The sequence below is a fragment of the Colletotrichum spaethianum genome, assembly GCF_022836535.1.
Source record: "Colletotrichum spaethianum MAFF 239500 DNA, contig02, whole genome shotgun sequence".
Taxonomy (NCBI): domain Eukaryota; kingdom Fungi; phylum Ascomycota; class Sordariomycetes; order Glomerellales; family Glomerellaceae; genus Colletotrichum; species Colletotrichum spaethianum.
In genome coordinates, this window is record NW_026054772.1 from 1441806 (window position 1) to 1463228 (window position 21423).

General features: G+C 54.4%; 9 protein-coding genes across 9 annotated transcripts; 3 read left to right on the forward strand and 6 right to left on the reverse strand.

The window, feature by feature from the left end:
* Positions 1-123: 123 nt before the first annotated feature.
* On the forward strand, positions 124-786 carry ColSpa_01279 (uncharacterized protein; the record flags this gene model as incomplete). The annotated part of the gene is made up of 1 exon (XM_049267491.1): positions 124-786. One exon carries the CDS (start codon positions 124-126, stop codon positions 784-786), a length of 663 nt encoding a protein of 220 aa, XP_049123448.1.
* A 117-nt stretch (positions 787-903) lies between these two features.
* Positions 904-1859, reverse strand: ColSpa_01280 (sphingoid long-chain base transporter RSB1; the record flags this gene model as incomplete). Its single annotated transcript, XM_049267492.1, has 2 exons — positions 904-1781; positions 1844-1859. 2 exons carry the CDS (start codon positions 1857-1859, stop codon positions 904-906), a joined length of 894 nt encoding a protein of 297 aa, XP_049123449.1.
* Positions 1860-3200: 1341 nt separating this feature from the next.
* Positions 3201-4680, reverse strand: ColSpa_01281 (putative transporter; the record flags this gene model as incomplete). The annotated part of the gene is made up of 3 exons (XM_049267493.1): positions 3201-3579; positions 3645-3783; positions 3849-4680. 3 exons carry the CDS (start codon positions 4678-4680, stop codon positions 3201-3203), a joined length of 1350 nt encoding a protein of 449 aa, XP_049123450.1.
* Positions 4681-5456: 776 nt separating this feature from the next.
* ColSpa_01282 (uncharacterized protein) lies at positions 5457-5651 on the reverse strand (the record flags this gene model as incomplete). The annotated part of the gene is made up of 1 exon (XM_049267494.1): positions 5457-5651. One exon carries the CDS (start codon positions 5649-5651, stop codon positions 5457-5459), a length of 195 nt encoding a protein of 64 aa, XP_049123451.1.
* A 2890-nt stretch (positions 5652-8541) lies between these two features.
* Positions 8542-11196, reverse strand: ColSpa_01283 (FAD-dependent monooxygenase andE; the record flags this gene model as incomplete). Its single annotated transcript, XM_049267495.1, has 5 exons — positions 8542-9241; positions 9308-9996; positions 10056-10426; positions 10554-10795; positions 10901-11196. The coding sequence occupies 5 exons, from the start codon at positions 11194-11196 to the stop codon at positions 8542-8544; spliced, it is 2298 nt and encodes a 765-aa protein (XP_049123452.1).
* Positions 11197-12817: 1621 nt separating this feature from the next.
* Positions 12818-13228, forward strand: ColSpa_01284 (small nuclear ribonucleoprotein-associated protein B; the record flags this gene model as incomplete). The annotated part of the gene is made up of 2 exons (XM_049267496.1): positions 12818-12890; positions 12990-13228. The coding sequence occupies 2 exons, from the start codon at positions 12818-12820 to the stop codon at positions 13226-13228; spliced, it is 312 nt and encodes a 103-aa protein (XP_049123453.1).
* Positions 13229-13870: 642 nt separating this feature from the next.
* Positions 13871-15841, reverse strand: ColSpa_01285 (uncharacterized protein; the record flags this gene model as incomplete). Its single annotated transcript, XM_049267497.1, has 1 exon — positions 13871-15841. One exon carries the CDS (start codon positions 15839-15841, stop codon positions 13871-13873), a length of 1971 nt encoding a protein of 656 aa, XP_049123454.1.
* A 508-nt stretch (positions 15842-16349) lies between these two features.
* Positions 16350-16944, forward strand: ColSpa_01286 (ubiquitin-conjugating enzyme E2; the record flags this gene model as incomplete). The annotated part of the gene is made up of 2 exons (XM_049267498.1): positions 16350-16596; positions 16691-16944. The coding sequence occupies 2 exons, from the start codon at positions 16350-16352 to the stop codon at positions 16942-16944; spliced, it is 501 nt and encodes a 166-aa protein (XP_049123455.1).
* A 319-nt stretch (positions 16945-17263) lies between these two features.
* Positions 17264-20017, reverse strand: ColSpa_01287 (ubiquinone biosynthesis monooxygenase COQ6, mitochondrial; the record flags this gene model as incomplete). Its single annotated transcript, XM_049267499.1, has 2 exons — positions 17264-17365; positions 17417-20017. 2 exons carry the CDS (start codon positions 20015-20017, stop codon positions 17264-17266), a joined length of 2703 nt encoding a protein of 900 aa, XP_049123456.1.
* Between the last annotated feature and the right edge of the window lie 1406 nt (positions 20018-21423).

Genomic DNA, 21423 nt, shown 5'->3' on the forward strand with positions numbered 1-21423 from the left:
CCGATTCAACTGTACGAGCAAGCAAGAGCGAGGAAGATGCAGCAAAACGCGCGCGAAGCCAGATGGGTTGCTCGCAACGGTGTCAATGAACCCCCAAGCCCGGCAACTCTCAATTCGTTACATATGGCCCGGGGCGGCATCGGAAAAAAGACGTCCAAGAAGTGGAAGAACAGGGTCAATGATTCCAAGCTGTCGATTGAGCTGGACCGTCTCCTCGTCGGCGATGATGCATCCGCTGCCTCGATACAGCAGTCCCACGCCATATACCGTATACAACACCCCTTGCGAGCAGTACTTCACAGCATTCCCGGCTTCACTTACGATACCGAACTCGACAACGTCACGTTTAGGAAGCATAAGCGTGTCTTGTTCGGGATCGAGGGACTTGTGGAGGAAGGTGGAAGGGACGCCGCTAAGGAATGGCTCGAGGGCTTTCTTGTGCTCGCGTTTGAAACCATGCTTAAGGTCTTGAAGAGCTACCCACTGTGCAGAGACTTGGACGATGTTCCTAATGGGTCTGTGATTGTTGCCAGGGACGTGGAAAAGGCTATCACTAAGCTGCCGTGCCCATCTAGCTTAAGGGCTCGACGAGCCATGGAGAGGCGGCTTTCTCAAAGTTACGACCTGATGAAGCTGGTGGAGTGGACCATCAGAGCGCGTCAACGTTTTTTGGAGCAAAAACCCAAAATCATGCCTGGATTCGGTGTCTTTGGGCATGTCACGACAGAGGAGGGGACCGATTTGGAGAAGCGACTATGGGCGGTCGTTGATACCCGGAGAAGATGATTCGGCGAACATAGATTACGATTAGATCTCTACAGAGAGCGAGATAATAAAGAATGGCCATCTGCGACCTACCCGTCGAGAAACACAGCACAGCCTATTTGCGTCACTCCCTAACTTTTACTTCTGAACAGACTCATTGCTGCAGACCCTTGACTTCTCAACATCACCTATGCCTCCAGAGGCTTTCCTAGCCACGCATCTGCCAGGATGCCAAACAGAGAGCAAGATGACAGCCAGTACAACTGGCGCAAACTCGAGAACGCCAAAGAAAGTCTCATTGGAGTAAAGCTTCCCTCCAAGACCCTCGGCAGTCTCCGCAAGGCGGAAGCAAGTACGCAGGTAGACGAGCAATGTAGCCGTGGCAAACGCCGCAATGAAGGTCGTAAGGCTGTGCTCCTTGATCGCATGTCTGGCTTTGAAGAGGAAAATCGACGTGGTCATGACGAAGCATCCGATGGAGAAAACCTGGTAGGCTAATCCGCCAAGCAGGATATTGTTTGCAGTCGTTGGGTCCTCCCTGCGTGACTGCTTGACCCCAATCAATGCAGCGCCGGCGATTTGAGTGATAGTCGCAATGACATCTGAGGTGATGAAGAACCACAAAATAAATTTGGGTGGAAGCGGCGAGTACTGTCGACCAAGGCGGTTAATCAAGGCCGAGAGGATGGTGTAGATTCCAGCAGCAAGGAAGACGGGGGCAGTGACGATGAAGAAGTAGTTGAGGATGAAGTAGATGAGGTTATACGGGTTCGCTTTAGCTGAGAGGGAGCGCGCGACGTAACCGACGATCTCGAAAAAGAGGCCAATGGGGACGGTGATAAAATACCAGCTGCGATAGCGCACCACCTGCCATGTATGGACAAGAAGAAGGAGGAAGAAGAATACATCGGCGATGACAGCGAGGACGAACGAAGGTGTGTAGCCGTAGATGATTACTGGCGTATCCCATTCACCTCCCGGGTTGGGGAAGTTGGGATCAGTGTAGCCAAAAATGCCTGTCATTGGAATGTCAGTGACTGGCACCGGAGTTTCCAGAAGCCATAACGGGTTTGCTTACCTCTTTGTTCGCTCATATTTTCTAGCGTCTTGACTTCGCCTAATAGCGATACGAAGATTAGGCCGTGGCGGACAGATTGAAGATTGGAAGCCGATGTGTTCAGTTTAGACACGCCGAGACTGCTTGGTATGGCATGGTGGTCCGTTATAATAACAAACGGGACAGCTGCAGAAGCAGAGATCAGGGCATGACAGGCATGTGAGGCTTGGCCATGACAGAACGATCTGTCCAGTGCGGATACCAAACTGCCGATCGAAGAACAGGGTTTGGAACAAGTCGTCAAGCTGAATCCTTGTAGGCGTTCATCTCTTGACGACGCGAGTGTGTGGGGTCTAGCACGGCTGCAGAGCCGGGCCTTGACAAGTGTTAATTTAACATGCAGCCACGCTCGCGGCAGCTGAAATACCAAGTCTAACATATGACTTCAGCTTTGGGAATCTATTCCTGTCCCTTGTTTCGCAATGCCCTATTATACACTGATAAGTCTCAAAGGCTAAAAGGCGTTATGTTTATCGACCTTGAGGAATCGAGTCGAGTTCTGATCTGTATTATGATGGTTCAGGGCTGAAGTCTATGATTCATCGATTCATGTGTCTTAGAGTTGTCCTGAAGCCACATGTTTACTAGAACAAATCTGCAGGGGATGGCCATTCCCCTTTGGGAAGTGCGTTGGAGATACTCGGCCGGCTTTGTCACGAGCTGTAGGGCATCATCCGTTGGCCTGACCATTCTCGGCCGACAAATCTCGACGCTGCTGCACCTACTGAATGGATGTTACTCCCGTGGAGCTGATTGGCTCCTCTCGTGTGTTGCTAATAAGCCAGCCCAACCTCCTGATAGATGTTGAAAGGTGGGAAGAAACATTGTATTGTGGCCTAAGGAAGAGTATTCCTCACGACAACTACACAGCTCAATAGCTCTCATTTGACCTGCATTCTTTTTTGGTTCTCCGTGGGGTATCTGCCGCATTGCTTACCTCTTCCGCATGGTACCCGGGCCTGGAGCTCGCACCTCGGCAATGCCAAGAAGTCCGAGGTTCGGGTTTTGGTGGACCCACTGGCCGCCGTACCGACGGAGCTTCAATGCGGTGCACTCTCAATCTCGCTTGCAATTTTTATCTATTATTTCTGATATCTTACGAACAGTGACTTCCGTTATGTAGAACTCATGTTCTTTTCTTTCAAGATTACGCATCATCCCATCATCTGTGTGCTTCTTGAAATTAAGCGCTGATCTCCAACATACCAAATATTTTCTGGAAGGACATGCCCTTGTGAGTGTTCAAGTAAGTACATGCATTTTGGGTATCATATCTATTGACTTCTACATCATTCTTCTATACCATCATAACGTCGTCTCAGTCCTCAATATCAAAGGCTTCCCGCGCCGTCTTGCTACTTCTTGCGAGGCGGTCTCCAAACTTGACGAAGAAAAAGGGAATCACGCCCATCCCCAAGGCAATGAACCCAAGGACTGAAGGTGCCCAGTGAACACCTAAATTAGCGTACATGCTGCTAGCCGCAAGAGGCAGTAGAATTGCACCAATCGAGCGCGTCATGCTGGCGGCCGCATGCGCTGATGCAGAGTATTGTCGGAAGACATCTGTCAAGTAGTTGATCATCCCCATGAAGAGCAAATTAAACCCCCATCCGAAGAGGACTCCGCTGAGCATGGGCACGACAGGAGATGTCGACGGCCATACGGTCCATCCGAGCCAGAATAGCGCAATCACCATTCTAGTAGAGAAAATGTTAGCAACATTACTAGTATTCTCCTTGTGCTCATATTGAAGGAACCTTACAGAGGAGCAGCCATACATGCCAGAGGCAATCTACGGTTGATAGGCTTTTGGGCCCATTTCGCGCCTGCTTTGCTTTGACGATCATGGTACCAGGTCCATGTCCAAAACGTAGCAAGAGCCAAGAAGACACCAAGAACCACTGCCGAAATGATGTTAATCAAGAACTTTCAAGTGTGATAATACGACATGGCACCAGTATCTTACCTGGAAGAAATGCAAGACCAGCCATTCCCGGCGATAAATCGTAGAAGCCCTGAAAAATGACTGGATACGCTTGGAACAGGAGATAAAACACGGCGTAGGCAAGTGTGAGGTACGCGGAAGTAAATAGAAGAATCGGTTCGGTAAAAAGAAGCTTCATGGGCCGAAGGAAGATCTTCCGGACTTCGAAGGGCTTCAGCTTGAGGTGTTGTTGCTGCTTTCCCTCCATGTCGTTATTCCTCTTCATTTGTTTCTTTGCAGCCTTATTGTGAAGAACGGGCGCGTACGTCTCAGGGAGTATAAGCACAAGGGGCAATCCGCAGGCGGCAATGATTCCAGCAATCCAGAACGGCCAGCGCCACGAAACCGGAGACGAGAAGCCCGAAACAATCGGTCCGATGAGGGGACCGACAGTTGTGACCGACATGTATACCGCCATGGCGTTTCCTCTGACAGCTGGGTTGTCGAGAATATCGGCATAGAGCCCGCCAATGACGGTCGTCGGCGCAGCCGCATTAATGCCAGAAAGCAGACGGAAGACGAGCAGTGCCGAGTAGTTAGGAGCGCCTGAGCAAGCGAGAATGAAAATGAAATATCCCAAATACGTCCCAATAAGCACCGGACGTCTCCCAACGTACTCGCTTAGTGGCCCAAAAAGCAAAGGACCGAGAACGTATCCGCACATGAAGAGCGAATTGAGAAGGATAAGGTGGACACGGCTGGATACCCCGAATTCCTCGCTAATGGCGTCAAGAGCACCTGACGGCATTGATGAACCGAGGTTGCCATTGAAAGTGCACGTAAATCCGGCGACAACAATGTGCAGCTTGCGCATCTGGGCATTCGAGTTAGCATCAAGTTGAGAAGATCAGAAGTAGCTTTTCTATCCCATCTCTTACTTGGGTTCAGCTAAAACATACCGGTGATAGGTTGGTAGCATCTACCAAGTTCTTTCCCGCCTCGATATAAGATGAATTGTCCGATGTATCGCCGCTTTTCTCCACGTCCGTCAATGTTTCGTTTTTGGTCAAGACAGTAATGCCGCCTGGGCCCTCAAATGAATGTGCTTTCATCTTATCCATTAAATGACTCGTTTCACAATGTCAATGTTTCCGGCTGTATCGTGGATGTTGTTTAAAATCCTTCGACGAGAAGTGACACCTTGGGATCCGCCCTCCACCAGCGCGCTCCCCCTTATATGTCTTGATATCTGTGTCCTTGTTCATGGCTAGACTTTATGTATATAAAAAAAATCCTCGACGTACTCTGACGTTTTACGTAGTTAGTTACATTTTCTTGTGCACTCGAAGTTCCGCCAGTCTCTAGGGCAGCTTGCTCATTCCGGTCTCTCACCGCTATTGGTCAATTTGACCGAGGGCATGACTGCTTGCTGCTACTCGGAAACTATGCCATTTCGGAGAGGATAATCTTGCCTTATGTAAGCGCTCAATAAGTGCTCCTAATTGGCCATTTCGCCGACATCGCTTGTGGTAGCTCGCATAACTTCCGAGCTCCCTGTCTTTCGGTTTTTATCCGATCCACCTCAACTTCCGACTTACACTCTTTTGCATCCTCTCCCCATCAGCCATCGATCTTTAACGAAACCATGCGTCAGGCAAGAGCTCTATCATTCGTTGTGGCGCACTCGTCTCGGTAATTGCTCGTGACCGCAACTCGTAAGCAGACTGGAGTCATGTCAGCAGTAGGGCGCGATAGGGCGTTCTCGGCATCATCGCCCTCCCGCGTTGCGCCGAAGAAAGGAAGAACCAGTACGGTGCCTCCCTGATGCTCGGCCTTCCGCGCCATGTCCCCTTCCTCATCCAAGGAGCCTTTCTGACCGACTCTCTTTCATTTGTTGATTCACAGATGGAAGGGCCTGCGTGACCTGTCATCAGAGAAAAATTCGTTGCGACATTCTGACAAAGGGAACGCCATGCTCCAAATGTCAAGCAAACAACGTTGCCGACTGTCAAATTTTCGAGAAAAAGAAAACCAGGTCGTCCTCAGCCAGGACCTCACACAGCCCTAATGTCCGACTGCAACCTCGCGCAACAGACAGCGCTCGGCCTACAACGACGCCTATAGCTGCGAGTGCAGCCAGCCCATGGATAAACGTCGCTGGGGACTCGGGCCCTCGGCCAAACTCAACAACCGACTTTGCAGCGCAGACTCACTACGCAACTGAGCTCGCAACGCGTAACTTGGCCGACTTTCTCGATAGAGAGGAGATAGGAACTCAAGAGATACTGCCCAGCGGCCGGCTTTACTTCATTGGGACCGAATTTTCCAATTTGAACTACCTAGTCCGACAGCGGTCTCACCGACCAGATCAGAATGTGCTGCATTTTGGAAGTCATCCTCTGGCTCCGAGAATGTCGTCGGTGCCTCCGGAGGCATTAGAACTACCTACGAAGGCGCTGGCGGATGACCTTGTCCAGGCGTACTTCGTTCGTGTTAACCGAGGCATACCTATTGTTGACGAAGACCATTTTATGAAGAAGTACAATAATGTCGACACCAGCTCAGACTCGGTTCGGTCCAGACCTTTATCGTTACTCCTACTGAATTCCATCTTACTTGTTGGAGCACATGTCCTATCTCCCCAGAGAGAAGACCTTAAAGCGTTAAAGGCAGTTTTCTTCAAGCGGGCGAAGGCTCTGTTCGACTGTCGCTTCGAGCAACACCGCGAAACATACTTACAAGCCGCTCTTCTGCTGACTTGGCAGTGCGATGATCTTGAAGACGTTGTTTCCAATTCATGGTACTGGGTAGGAAGCGCCGCCCGGACGGCCTTTGGCATGGGCATGCACCGGGATGCAACACCGTCCAGTCTGAACATCATGGACAAGCTTCTTTGGACGAGGCTATGGTGGACTCTCTATCAGTTCGATGTGTTGGTGTCGATGGCTCATGGTCGACCTCAAGCCATGTATGTTTGCTGTCAAGTTGTCATGTGGTATCACTCCACTCCCATACAGATGTACTAATCCCAGGGCATGCAGCAACTTGGACGAATCCGACGTCCCAATAATCGAAGAGCATCATCTAAAGGATACGCCGGAGGCAGAAACCACATTTATCATTCAGCACACTCGTCTATGCATTATATTCTCCAAAGCGATGAGAAAGCGAGTTGCTTTACGGTCTACAGCAGATGACCGTGCCAAAGCAACGAGAGAAGCCGATACAGCCCTTGCTGAATTAGTCACGAACCTGCCAGAGAGACTTCAAATATCTCAAAGAGAGCCGGACATATGGCAGTCAATATTCCATCTCACCTACAACAACTTCCTCATCCTGCTCCATCGACCGTCACCCCGCCCGGCTCCGGACCAATCTGCGACAGAAGCGGGCACCGACTTGAGCATCTGCTCTGATTCAGCAGCTACTATCAGCACCATCTTCGAGTCTCTCCGCAAAAGAGATATGCTTTCTGAGCTATGGCTTCCCAGCATCCATATGCTCTTCACGGCTTTGGTGCACACATCGACTCAGATGCACTCATGCAATCCCATCGTGGCGGCAAAATCCAAACGTCACTCTGAATCCATGATTCAAACCTTGCATTCCATGAAAAGCCAGTGGCTTTACGCACAAAGTCTCTTGAATCTTTTCGAACCACGGCGTTTACGAGGCCGCTGTCATTCTCAAACGAACCGCCCGAACTATTTGGGCAATGATGCAAGCACTGAAATAGATGATGCCGCTCGCCAAACCGGCAACGCCAGGGCTTCACTGCCTCCAGATCTGCTCAGATACGATAATAGTGACCTCGCTGGATCGTCGTCTTTAGCGGGCAGAGACAATTCAGGACGGCCACTTAGCTCGGGGCCGACGTATATGACTCACACAACACCTAATCAAGGACATTCAAGGAGCCAGGAAGGGCAGTATCTGGGGGAGCTTACAGTGGAGGAGTCTCAAGCCGGCCAATTCTTCAGTGCTGAGTTTGTGGGAGACGGGTTGGACCTCGGCGATGCAGAAGATATGGGCATGCTGCCACTTCCATCAGCTCTAGAGTTCTTGTTAGCAGGCGCCGGTAACAACTTTGATTTTTGAGGCAGCATTAGACAGAAGCCTCTAGCAAGGCTGCAAGAGCAATCAATGATCATGAACCGCATGGTCAAGTTTGCTGGCAGAAAGAGCTTGTGAGACACGGTTGCGAGAAGCATGGTCCGGGTCTCAAGCTGACGGCTTTGGCTTCAATTGACGGCACCTACATCTCGGCAGGCGATTTAGCCGTCGGTTTCATCCTAGGAGCATCAAGAATCAAGATCAGTTGAGGGATGATACACTGAGTCAAGGTCAAATATGTAGCAATATTCTAGCCAATTGAGTTGACAAAGCCGTCCACCAGCGACGTTTCAGGCCCGAACGTGCTGCTTATCGGTGATGAAATGTTGGATGAAAACCTCCATGGTGAATGATATTTTGCAGGCGTCAAACCACAAAAAACGGTGGCGACGGTCCAGTCGACGCTGCTGTACCGCACTGCTTGTGGAATCATTGCATAAGGTTAGGCCACATTGACTTCCGTTGGCTAATATGACCCTTGTTCGGCAACCGGTAAAGTTTTTTCAAATGTCCATATGTGATTCTACAAAATCTCTATGTTAATACCTACAGTCTAAACACCACATGCTGTGCACAAAAGAAATCTACAATGAAATACATATGAAAGTACAAAATGAAATGTTCATTTAGCCAAGCTCGACATAACGTGTTCGCGCCAATAGAAGAAGCCTGAAAGCGCTGCGCCAGGCCCAATGAGGAGGCTACTGGCGACAGAGCCCAACCCTCCCATGATAGCATGCTTCGTGGTGACGAAACCCTCAGAGCGCATGGTCCAGGCTAAGTAAAGGGTTTGGACAACAGAAGCCAAGCCGAACAAGGCGTTGCCTCCTGTTACGATGCTAGTAGCATTGGAGCCGGACTTGGCGTAGATGGTGCTGATGATGTGGACTGTGGCACAGATTCCCGCGGCAAACGCGTAGGTGAACTTCAGGGGAACCACATCCTTCTGCTGGTACATGGCCACGAAGTCCTCCTGCTCGTCAAACTTGACCTCGCCCTTATCTTTCGGGGGCTGGATCGTGTTGCGGACTTTATGGATGACAGACGAGATGCCAATTACGAGAGCGGTGCAGTAGAGTGGTGCGGTTGATGCGACCAGGTTGGCGGCCTGTCGGAGCTGCTGGTTCTGAACCGGCAGGGCGGCGAGGATCGTGGGGATTGCGTAGCCGGCAATGACTGAAGGCAAGATCGATCTTGCAGAGTCAACTGGGACATATCTTCCGTCCAGGGTGTTGGAGCCTCGAAGGACTAGTCCGAGACCGAATAGAGGCATTGTAGCCTTGGCGCCAAAGGCTGTGAAGGCAACGCCAGTAAGAGACGGCCTAGGAAAGTTGTCAGGTCAACCCTAGATCAAGCTATGATAGAAGATGGAGAATACGATCACGTACCAAAGAAGGATAGACAGCCTGTTGCCGATCCGATGGCCCTCCGCAAGCGAAATGGCGAGGGCAGAAAACAGGTTCGCTCTGAACTGTACATCCTGGATCAGGTTGCTCGCAGAAACGACGCTGGGCAGGCCGGAGAATCCTTGAGCCAAACTGATACCGGATGCCCCAGTGGATAGCAATTTGGCCTGGGATTGGAAGCTGTTTAGTAGCGTAGAGAGATGCGTGAGTCCCCCAGACTTGCTGAGGATCGCTGCCATGGAGCCAAAAGCCAATAGCGTGGCAACCCTGGAGACGGTCTTGTTGTTGAGAGGCCTTGCGGGAAGCTCATCATCAAAGGGAACAATACGGGACCGCTTCGGCATCGGAAGCTTGAGGACGTGGTGGCTTGCTTTGCAGATGGGCAACGCTGTGCCAACGAACCCATCCTCTTTCAGGATCGGGATCAAGTATTTGAGGACCGGCTTAGAGATTGGGGACCTGCCGGTCAGAATCTGCTGAAGCTGGTGACCCTCCGACACCAATTTCTTGGCTCTCGCGTGACGGTTGGCTTGGACTTGAGCCAATGCATGTTCGACGACCTCGGGAGACTGGCTCTTGGGGTTCTTCTCCAGCATGTCGGTAAGGGCATTGGTGAGAATTGCAGCCGCTTCAATTGCCCCATTTCCTCCCTGGCCCGAGATTGGGTCGATCTGCATTCAAGATCATGGTTAGTGTTGGCACCGGGATACTGTATGCGTTTTGTACTTACCTTATGACTGGCGTCTCCGATGCAGACGATTCTCTTGTAATGCCACTTCTCGAAGACGTACTCCTCCAAGGGGACCAGCGTAGCCATGATGCGGTTCTTGTAAACGTCCCCAAAAGTTACGTCTTCAAAGACTTTATCGTCCAAATGCTTCATAGCAAGCTTTTCCAAGTCATCCTTGGTGTACCTAGGAATGTCTTTGCCGTATTTGGTCTCTCCAACGCCCTCAAAAAGAAACCAGTAGGTTCGGTTGCCAGGCGCGCCGACTATGAGATAACTCCATCCGATGTTATGGCACATCTGCTGGGTGCCGGCAGTCAGTTTCGAAGGCCGCTTGGAAATGCCGAAGATGCATCTTGTGGCAACAGGTACTCCTGCAGATGGCGCGTAAGTAAAGAAGTCGGGTGAACAGGATGTAGTGTTCTTGCAATACGCCTTATTCTCGTCCCTCCAGAGAGGACAGAAAAAATGGGGACAGAAAATGGGGACATGGCGACTTACTAGAGGCTTCGTCTTTGGGAAAGTATCCGGGACTCTCTTCATGACCAATACGCCACATTTCCTCTCTTACGGTGCTGTGAATGCCATCTGCTCCGACCACAATGTCTCCCTCAAAGACAGAACCGTCCTTTGTGTGAACAAGTACGCCACCGTTGATAAGCTCGATTTTGTTCACTCTCTTCTCCGGAAGAACCTTGTCTTTTTGCTTCAAGTTATCGTAGAGGACTTGAAGGAGCATTTGTCTGTCAATAAAAATGGAAGGATATCCAGTTCTGCTTGATTGTTAGCCACGCCGTCATCTGCTTATTCTGTCCGCAATACAGATCCTTGTCTGGAAAGCCACATACCGACGTTCCAAATGGTGAACAGCGGCGTTGCTCGGCTCGGTGTTAGCCTTGCCATCTTGTCCACGAAAGGTCGACTTGAGGTGGTAGTCTCCAGCAATCTCTCGAATCGGTTCGAAGCATCCAATCTGATCGAGGATTCGGAAACCGTTGGGCAACAGACCAATGCTCGCGCCGACCTGTGGTGCAATCTCGGGATACGCCTCTAGGAGGGTATAGTCGATGTTGAGTCTCTCGAGCATGTTGGCCAGTGACAGGCCAGCGACACTGCCGCCGACAATTATGACCTTGAAACCCATGTTGAATGTCAAAAGCTATAGTGCGTTGTGATGTTGGTGGTCTCAAGTGAGTGAAGAGACATGTTATTTGAATTTAGACGTCTCCTCACTTTGCATGATAGCTTTGTGTTGTCGGCGATCTCGAGCTCAGGGGCGACCCGAGTGGGAATCGGACGGGAACTCGTCCGTGAGGAGTTCGGGTCCTTGTTAGCTCCCGACCGAACAGGTCCGCCCAACATAAGACGGCGCGGCAGGGGACCCCACAGTTGCGTCCTATCCGCGTGGCTTAATCGCGATTCCATATACAAGAAAAGTTCCAAGGCTTGTGGTCCCACGGACTCGGCAATTTTGCGCTCGTCCCATCCTGGAAATCGTTACCGAGAAACCCACCTGTCAAAAACCCGAGGTCTTGCGACCCACGTATAGCGCTATTGGATAGGCCAACCACAATGCGCTTCTGATGCGGTACATAGGCGATTGTTGCTTGGCTTTGACAACCCGTCGAAATGCGTTCATCTTGCCAGAGCCCGACCAAATTCGAAACGCAGCTGTCGATGACTCGCAAATCGAGAACGCCACTCCTCGATCTAGACTGTTGATCGATTGTTTCGCCACCGCGTACCGCTTACTCATTCATAGGCTGTGCCAAAGTTGTTACTGCGAGTGCTCTCGGATCGAAGGACGGACACAGGCCGCAGGGCGAGCGACTTGCGCAACCACGCGTCCGGGGCAGTGCTGGAATCAGATGACCAAAGGGACGAACCAGCCAGACAAACCTTTGCAACACCAAGGACATGTAGAGATATGTGTATGTGGTAACGCTGCCCAACTCTGTGTTAAAAGTTTATCCAACTATTATCCTCTTACTGCAACCTTGGCATAATCATCTTGCACCACAACTCGACTTTGAAACCAAGCTGTCGGGTCGAATCAGGGTAGATTCGATTACTGCAGTGGCCAAACAAGCAAATACAATATACATTTGCACTACAGTGATGCCCACCAAGACCCTCTAGCCGGGTGTCGAGGCATTATTTTGAAGTCTCAGAGTCACATCTTGATCTGAGGTCGAGGTAGCCGCCGGCACACTGTCCGATTGATCAAGGTACACGACGATGCTTTAATAATCGTACCGACTTCAAAAACCAGAGGCAGTAACAAGAAAGCTATCGCATGGTATGCATAACATAACTTAATGTCGTTTGGGCGTCAAGCTTTGGAATCAATTGGCAATTCTCCGAAAAAGCAACCCCAGAGGCAGCCTCTAGAGCCAAACCCCAAAGCCAAACCCCAAACTAGAAGTCACCCCCAGTTTCGGCCCCACCCACCCATCGAAGCTTTCGGTGAACCTTGTCCCGAACACGGTGAGGCCAATTCCAAACTACGTACCTCCGGGGCGGAAAAACATAAACCTCCAGCTACCATCTACTGCTGCTGCCTTCACTTTTCATCATCCCAAACAAGGCGACCCGCGATCGCGACAAGCTGCTTGCCTGCCCCCCATCCGCAACCCCACGATAGCTTAACCTCGAAACCACCCCCAAAAGCCGCAAATATGACGTCCACGATCGGTATCCCAATCAAGCTCCTCAATGAGGCTCAGGTACCCCTCCCAAGACCCTAAGGAAGCAATAGCTAACCCATGCGCGCGCAGGGCCACATCGTCACTCTCGAGATCACCTCCGGCCAAACCTACCGCGGCAAGCTTCTTGAAGGTACACTCTGCCCTGCACTTCCTTCCCCTTTCTTTCTCTGGTCTTTAGCCTCTCATGTAGAAACATCTAGCTAACCACTCTCCACTCTCCCGCTCACAGCCGAAGACAACATGAACGTCCAGCTCAAGGACATCACCGTCACCGCCCGCGACGGCCGCGTCTCCCACCTCGACCAGGTCTACATCCGCGGCTCCCACGTACGCTTCTTCATCGTCCCGGACATGCTACGCAACGCCCCCATGTTCCGCTCCCGCAACGTTCGTGGCCGCGGTGTCGGCATGGCCCGCGGTCGCGCTACCGTCAGCAGGGCCCGCGCCAGCGGTCGCGGCGGACGCTAGGATCGTCCTTCTTCATCGGCTCGGACGTGAGACGCACACGCGCACGAGAGGCGACTGTACGAGAGACAAAATCACAAGGCACCACTTTTATCGCGAACCAGACGGCCGGAAAGATCGCGCGCGCGCATATCATGCAGATCTACCACGACGGAGAGAGAGAGAAGGATTGGCGGGTGGATTTTCTCGAATGGGGGGATTGGAACCGGAGCTTCCAGCATAGCTCCTGGGAAAAAAAAGTTCCTGGCGTTTAAAGGTTTCTTGAGAGTTCTGGGAAGTCAAAACTGCGGCATGGCGGAAGATCAAAGAAGATAGGGGTGGCATGATACCACGATGCTCTGCCATTGGGAACCCGGCGATTTAGCAGCAGATGTCCATATGCAACTCGTGGCGGTCGCCAGGGTAGGCCTCACTTGCAGACGGTGCAGCCAAGCTCAGCAGATGGACCAGCTGACATCGATGGGCATGAAAGCTGACACAAGACCGCAAATAGAATGCAAACGCCCTCTCGGCGCCCAAACTTTCGTCTCCTTCTGTGTGTGTTTTGGTATCGAAGTCTTGCGTGTATGTCTATGGTGACATCTTTTCATACATTATACAGGTGATGGTACAACATGACAGAGGAACCACTCTTCTCGCCTCTTTTTACTTTAAGCGCTTCAGTGCGTCCTCGGCCTTCTCCACAAGCTCCTTAGCCTTGCGCAGCTCCTCCGCGCCTTCGATGGGGGCTCCCTCGCGCGAACCGTCCAGCGCATCAGCAACGCTCTGCTCGACACCCCTAACCGCCTTGCGGCCTTCCTCCCGCACCTCACCCTCCCAGTAGGACCGCGCCGTCTCCCACTTCGTCTGCAGCCTGCGCAAGCTCCACATGATACCGAGGGCCGCGACGGCGCCTGCTTCGTAGACCGAGGAGGCGTACTGTGAGACGTACAGCAGGCCCGCCAGCGCACTAGTCAGGGCGGAGGTGCTGGAGGCCTGGAGAACGAGTTTCTGCGCAAGGGCTTGCAGGGCGGGAACGGTTTCTTCATGTAGGTAGCGACGTGTAAAGGAGATGTGCGTCGGCCACTTTGGCTTCTGCGTTACAGCTTTGGCGATTGTGCTTGATTCCGGCAGCGACTTTTGCAGCTCCGACGTCGGTTGAGAGTACGCCGGCGGCTCAATGGCATTGGCGACACCGGACTCGGCAACACGGCCGGCGAGGTAAATGAGTTCCCTCTCGGCACCCGGGAGGAAGCGCTGGTTGAGCATGTCCGTCGTAAGCGCGCCCACATCGTCGACTCTCCAGAACAGCTTCCACCATCCCAGCTTGCGCCATCTCTTTCCTGCGAACGCGAGATCGAGCTGTTGCTGCAGCTCCTCGTGCGCGAACTGCGACCACTGAGCCAGCCTCTCGTTCATGACAGCGAGGCCAGAAGATGCGGCCTCTGTCGACAGGCGTCCGGACAGCAAGCGCGTCTCCTCGGCTTCAATCTCCGCCAACGTGTTGCGCAGCAGAGAGGCGATGAGCAGGCGCACGGCCGGTTTGGTGATCTGGCCCTCGTCGTTTTGTACGCCAGACTTTAGCCACTGGATAACAGCAGGCACGTTGCTCTTGTACCAAGAGCGCTCGTACTCCATCGCGTTGCCGATGTTTTGGCGGATGAGCTCAAGCCCCTTGACGCCCACCAAAACATCGACCGGCTGGAACGGCACCTGCGCATCCTTTTCAACGGGATACTCCGGCAGATCCACAGCCGCGAGTACCGTGTCGCGATACTCAACCAGCGGCAGCGATGCCACTGACGCCGCGCCCATGACCCCCTCGGAAACAACCAAAGCCTTGTGCACCGGCGTCGTGATCGGCGTGTACCGCCCCGTGTTTGATGGGATGTCCACCGTAGGCACCAGAACGGACTCCTCAATGTCCTGCACCTGCGTCGCCTCGCTCGGCGCTGCGGTGAAAGGGTTCACCTCCATCAGCAACAGCTCAATACCATGCCCATTGAGGGCCGGCGAAGACACGTCCAGCTCGTGCAGCAGGTTCGTCTTGGATATCGTCACCTTCGGCGCGGCATCCTCTCCCGCCCTGCCGTGCTCTTGTCCGATCCGCACAACCAGCGGGTGCGCGGGGTTGTGCTGCGCCAGCTCCCTTTCCCACTCCGCCTCGTCGCTCAGCGGATCCGCGAGGATGAGCCTCAGCAGGTCCTTCGCGGCCTTGCCCGGTTCCGCGACGTTGGCGAGCGCAAGGATGGCGACGCGAATCGCCTCCTGGCCGGGCTCCTGCCGTAAGCCCTGGAGTGCGAGCTGCAGGCGGGAGAGGTTGACATGGTTGACGGCATGCTTCTGCAGCTCCAGCAGCGTGTCGACGAGCTCGGCGCGGGGGTTCTCGGGTGTTGCATCCTCGAGCGGTGCCGAGTCGGTGGATTGGAATCGACGTTGTCTCAATGCCTTTCTGGCGGCGGCGGCGGCGGCGGCGTGCGCCCGGCTGGCGGTGGTGGATCGCGAGGGAGCCGGAGCTGTCGACAGCGAGCAAAACAAGCAGGTTGCAGCGCGCGAGGAAGCATTCGTTTGCTTTGCCAGGGACAGCGACGACGCCGCACGGCCGGCAATTGGCCTCAATGGAAGTCGCGGAGGCATTGTGTCGGAGTACGGGGGGGGTTGCGTCCCCTCGTTCGTGTCTCGACTACGAGAAAAAAAAAGTTCGTGATGTTCGCCCGGGATGGTCGAGGACGGGTGAGGTCGGCAGATGGACAGAGCTCCCAAAAATGCTGCGGTGCCCCCCGACCCAAGCTCCGAGCCCACTGCGCGTGGCGGGCAAAACCTCGGCGAATTGGCCGCAGTTGTGCAGCAAGCGATGACAGCTGCGCGGTTCATCCGCGCCCCCCACCCCCGCTAACCTTCCACCACTATGACCACCACTGCCGACTGCCGCACCGACACTCGCTCCACGTCCATCCCAACACCCACCGTGTGTAAGTCAAACGGTGTCAACAGCCGACCACGTACAACAACACAGCCGATTCGAACAAAACCCCTCCGACCCTTGCATTCCTCCATCGCACAATCTGTGCCGTTCCGCCAAACCTCCGTCCCCGAACCATCCGCGCCTCGATATACCCCCGGCCTCCGAACTCCTGCCCGCGTCATGGCTCAGTCCACCGCCCACCGCCGCCTCCTCCAGGAGTACCGCGCCCTGACGAACAATCCGCCCGAGGGCATCACCGCGGGCCCCGTATCCGAGGATGATCTCCTGCACTGGGAGGCCCTGATCCAGGGTCCCGAGGGTACCCCCTTCGAGGGCGGCGTCTTCCCCGCCGAGCTGAAGTTCCCCAAGGACTACCCTCTCGCCCCGCCGACCATGAAGTTCCTCGTCGACATGTGGCACCCGAACAGTATGTCTCTCCCGGGCCCAACGCCCCCTTTCCCCCTCGCTTCAAGCACAGGGCAATCTGGTTGCGGAATCGACAGCTGACAGCACCCTCCCAGTCTACCCCAGCGGCCTCGTCTGCATCTCCATCCTCCACCCGCCCGGCGACGACCCCAACCACTACGAGCACGCTTCGGAGCGCTGGTCCCCCATCCAGTCCGTCGAGAAGATCCTCATTTCCGTCATGAGCATGCTCGCCGAGCCCAACGACGAGAGCCCGGCCAACGTCGAGGCCGCCAAGATGTGGCGCGAGCGCCGCACCGAGTACGAACAAAAGGTCCGCGACGGCGTGCGGCGGTCGTTGGGTTTGTAGAAAAGGGATGTTGTGTTACGTCAGGAGGAGCGGGCAGGGTGTGTGTATGTGTGTGTGTGTGTGTGTGTGTGTGGAAGAAGGTTATATGTTCCACATAGAGGTAACTGCGCCGGTACACTGGCAGACCGGCTTGCAGGGATTTAGAAAAGATATGGTCAGAACGACTCGCATAGCATGGCGTTTGGGGAATCGAATATCGCTTCATTCATTCACTTCTATTTCGACGCTCGCATTCAAGGTGGTCTCCCTATTGTCTCGTGCTTATCCCATGCTCGTCTGGCTTTTGTAGCCGAGACCGCTCATAAACCAATGCCCCCCACTACAGCCCGTTCTCGGCCTTGAACTTGTCCCAGCTCTCGTTCAACGTCGCAAAGACCGTCGCCGCAATGAGCCTTACCTCCGTACTGGCGTCCTGAGGAAGCTGGACCGCGTGTTAGCATATCCTTACGTCTGTCGCTCCGACGACACGTACCTTGTCGGGATGACACTTGGCAATGGCCTTCATGTAGTGAATCTTCACCTTGTTGGCCATGACGAGCTCGTGCAACCCTACCTTCTTCCAACCACTGCCCTCCCAGAGGACTTGGTCCAGGCTGCCGATGAGGGCACGCAGGTTGTCCCGCTTGCCGTCTCTCCAGGCGGCGATCTTGGCATCAACCTTCTCCGACAGGGCAAACTTTTCGTCGTCCTCCTGGGCTGCCGCCTGGTTCTGCTTGCGCAGGCGCTCGACGGCTTCGGAGCTCTTCGCCGGAGCCGCCGCCGGCCGCGGCCTAGCAGCAGCAGCAGGCCTGGGCTTCGGCTTCGGTTTCGGCGCCAGGGCAGACTGGCAACGTTGACGGCCGGAGATGGCAGTGGGGCCGCCTACGCCATTCTTCACGCACGTCGACCAGACGGCGTGGGCATCGCCCCAGCGCTCCATCTGTTCGAGGGCCTCGGCTTTGCGGCTCAATGCCTTGCCATACAGATCGCGCATCTCACGGCGCTCTTCACCGCCGTTGTCGCCTACGACAGTCACTTGCTCGCCTTGGCCGCCTGCCGGACCAATAATCTTGAGTGCAGCATCGGCGTCCTCGACGGCCTGCTTGGGCTCTCCGGTCTTGAGGGCCGTCAATGCGCGGTTTGTAAGGATAACAATGGCGAGCGGATGCGACGCTGGCACGGCGGCCAGAGACGAGGAGTAGGACGAGTGGGCTGCGCCATAATCTCCCCGCTTGAAATGAGCCGTACCGTCGAGACGGTGTTTCGTAGATTGCTGTATCGCTGCGGGTGTGATCGGTGGGATTTGACGAGCAGGTCGAGGTGCTAGCTTAGGTGCAGGCGGGGAAGGGCGTCTAGCAGGCTGGGCAGGCCTAGATGGCTGCGAGGGCTGAGCTGGACGCTGCGGAAGTGACTGCGCCGGCTTGGGGGCTTGAGTACCGAAGAGCAGGTCAGGCTCGTCCTGCTGCGGCGGCGGCGCTTCCGGCTGAGGCGTGGCCTTCTTTCTCCTGTGAGGACTAACATAGGATGCGGCACTGTCGTCCGTCATCGCCAGCTTGCTTGCCCGGGTCTTCGAATCCGGCACCGCTGGGCCACCCTGTTGTTGCCATCTCGGCACGGGGGTTCCTCTGCCGCTAGAAGGGGCTGACACCACAGGAGAATGATCCCGCGGCGACGCCGTCCTCCGCGGCGCGTCTGGTCTCGGTGACTGTGATGATTGTCCAGCCTTCCTTGGCGGGCGACCACCAGACTCCAGCATCATGGCCTCGTCCGTCGCTTCTGCCACTCTTCTCTCGGGCTGGGTGCGGTCGACTTGAGCCGAGCGCATCCATTTAGGCTGGTTGTGGTCTCCCTCCGGCTGGTTAAATTCTGCGACAGCTTGTTGAACCTGTTTCTTGCCCGTCTTCCATAGAGAATTAGCTGTCTTGAAAAGGCTATTGCCAACGGCGGCTGCGGTCTTTGAGAGATCCGGGTCGCCACTTGCTGGGGATCTAATGTCTGATCTCCGCTGGTCGTCATGCCTGCTGCCATCTTCCCGTCCTCTCCTCTGCGCGGCAGCGGGATTCTTTCCTTGTGCCTTTGCCTTGGCTTGTCGGTGCGCATCATCCAAAAGCCAGTTGGCAGCCGCTTGCACGTTCAGGCCTGCTCCGCTCTCCGTCAGACCACGTCGGGCGTTTTCAGGGGTGAAGCCGTAGTCGACAAGTTGGGCAACAGCTCGGTCAAATTCAGCCATCTCGCCCCTGGGGGCCGGCCGCTCATCTTCAGAGCTGGAGTCGGACTCCTCAATAGGCTTTCCGGGCTCGGACCGCTGGGGCTGCGGCGGAGTAGGTTGTTTGCGCCGAACCTCTTCAACCGGACGGGCCAGGTCACCAAGGAAATCGTCGTCGTCATTCATCGGCGGAGGCGGTGCCGGAGATGCGGTCTTGGGCTTCAACTGGTTCAGACCAAACGGGTCATCGTCGTCCCCGAATCCACCATTATTGGGCGCGATAGGAGCCTGGCTCCATGCGCTCGGGCTGCTAAGGTCCAGGCCCGGCGCATTCGCGGGCGAGGGGCTCTTTTGGGGCGGCGGAGGGTAGAAGCTGGCGTTGTCGACCTTGGTATCGGAGTTGAACGCGGCAAAGAGGTCATCGTCGTCGCTGGCCTCCTTGCCGGTAGAGGAGCCGGGGGACAAGATGCCCGGGGACGCCGTCCGCGACACGGAGCCCGATCCGAGGGTGTCCAAGAATCCCCCACCAAACTGCGCCTGCGCTTGTTTCCTTCTCTCCTTTTCCTTCTTCTTCTTCTCCGCTTCGAGTCGTTGCTGTTGCTCCAGCAGGGTGAGCTTCGACGTCGGTTTGGCAGCACCAGCGGCGCCGAAGCTGAGCAGGTTGCTGAAGCTATCGGCGGCCGGCTTCGCAGCGGGGGGTTTCGCGGCAAGCGTACCGGAGCCTTGGGCGGACAGTGGCGTGTTGCGACCGGAGGGGAACGGGGATGGCGTCGAGTTGGCCGGTCGCATCGAACCGAAGTAATTGGCACCTGAGGGGTTCATCGGCGGCGGCTTGTTGTTCGGCTGGTTCGCCGACGACGACCAGTTCAGCCCCGAGAGATCATCCATCTTTGAGCACTGGGGAACATTCAAGGTGCAATCTTCATTTCATCAGCTTCGTGAGGGTCGTGAGGGCATCAAATACAGCTCAATGCATCGTTTTCGGCTTCTTCAGAATTCCACTGGTCTCTTGCCTCCTGGATCGGGCTGGCTGATTGCGGTGTCGTGTGGCCATAAGGTGGCATGTGGCGCGGCTGTGGCTGAAGCTGGGGACCAGTGGCTGGAATCTGCCTGAGCATAGGCCACGTTCATCAAGGCATCAACTCTCTCCATCGGCGCTAATTCCTTCGGCTCTACTCATTGAGTTCGGGTACGCCGCACGACCCAGGTTCCCTGCAGATTTCACGGATGGCGCCGAAAGCAAAATAGGAGTTGGCATCTCTGGGCGTTTGTGGTGATTGCTGCTGTCACATCTAGATTGTCAAATTGCCTCCCCGATTTCGATGAGCTTGGAAGCTTCGTTTCGTGGGGAGCTTTGCGTACATTGCAGTCATGTATGTCCCTTGGTTGCATGCGATGCGGTTCCGTGGTTTCGGATTCAAGCCACAAAGAGCACTGCGGCGGGGTTGTATCTGCTGGTGAATTCCAGTCGACTATGTATCATCGTGGCATTCCAGCCAGGACTCCAAGCGCATCCAGAACTATTTCACTGTTGCATTGACTTTGGGTGTTTAGGTACTTCCCATCTGTCAAATTAGTCATCGACTACCTGAGCACCAGAGGAATTGAGACGTCAATAGAGGGAGGATTATGACCGACGGTAGATACCGACAGGTACTCACTCTCACATCCATCGCTCGGCATAGCACCAGTGAGGCACAGTACATTGCAAATGGCGGCAATATTTTGCCGTTCGCTTTTGCTAATTGCCGCGCAGCAGCGGCCGGAGACCCCTATCTACCAAAATGGCTCCTGGGGCGGCAAAAGTGCGAAGGGAATTAGGGGATGAGCGTGCATCTCCATCACTTCGAAACCTATAGCTCAGAGATCTACATAATATCACCACAGCGCTTTCGGCCGAAGGAGTGCCACTCAAAGCTGAGTCATTATGAAAAGCCAAATAACGCTGACGAGCGCCCCTGATTATGGGGATAGAGATCATTACCCTAGGCTTCGGTTTTGCTTTTTTCCTCTTCGTAACTTCGGTCTAAGGCTGGATCGTTGAAAGCTCAAAGTGAACCAGACTCTTCTGACAGTGTAGTGTTGTAGGTCAATTTTTCAACACACGTTCTCCATGCTGCCCAATAGCGGATTGGACTTGTCACGTAAGGGATCAATTGACATGTCTGACATAGGGCGAGGTCCACTGATACTTTGCTGTGGTCAGCACGTGGCGGTGCTGTCATATTGCACACCAAATAAGTTTCGGTATAATGCCCCAAACATGCGCGGCCAAACTAAAGCCCACGGCAATA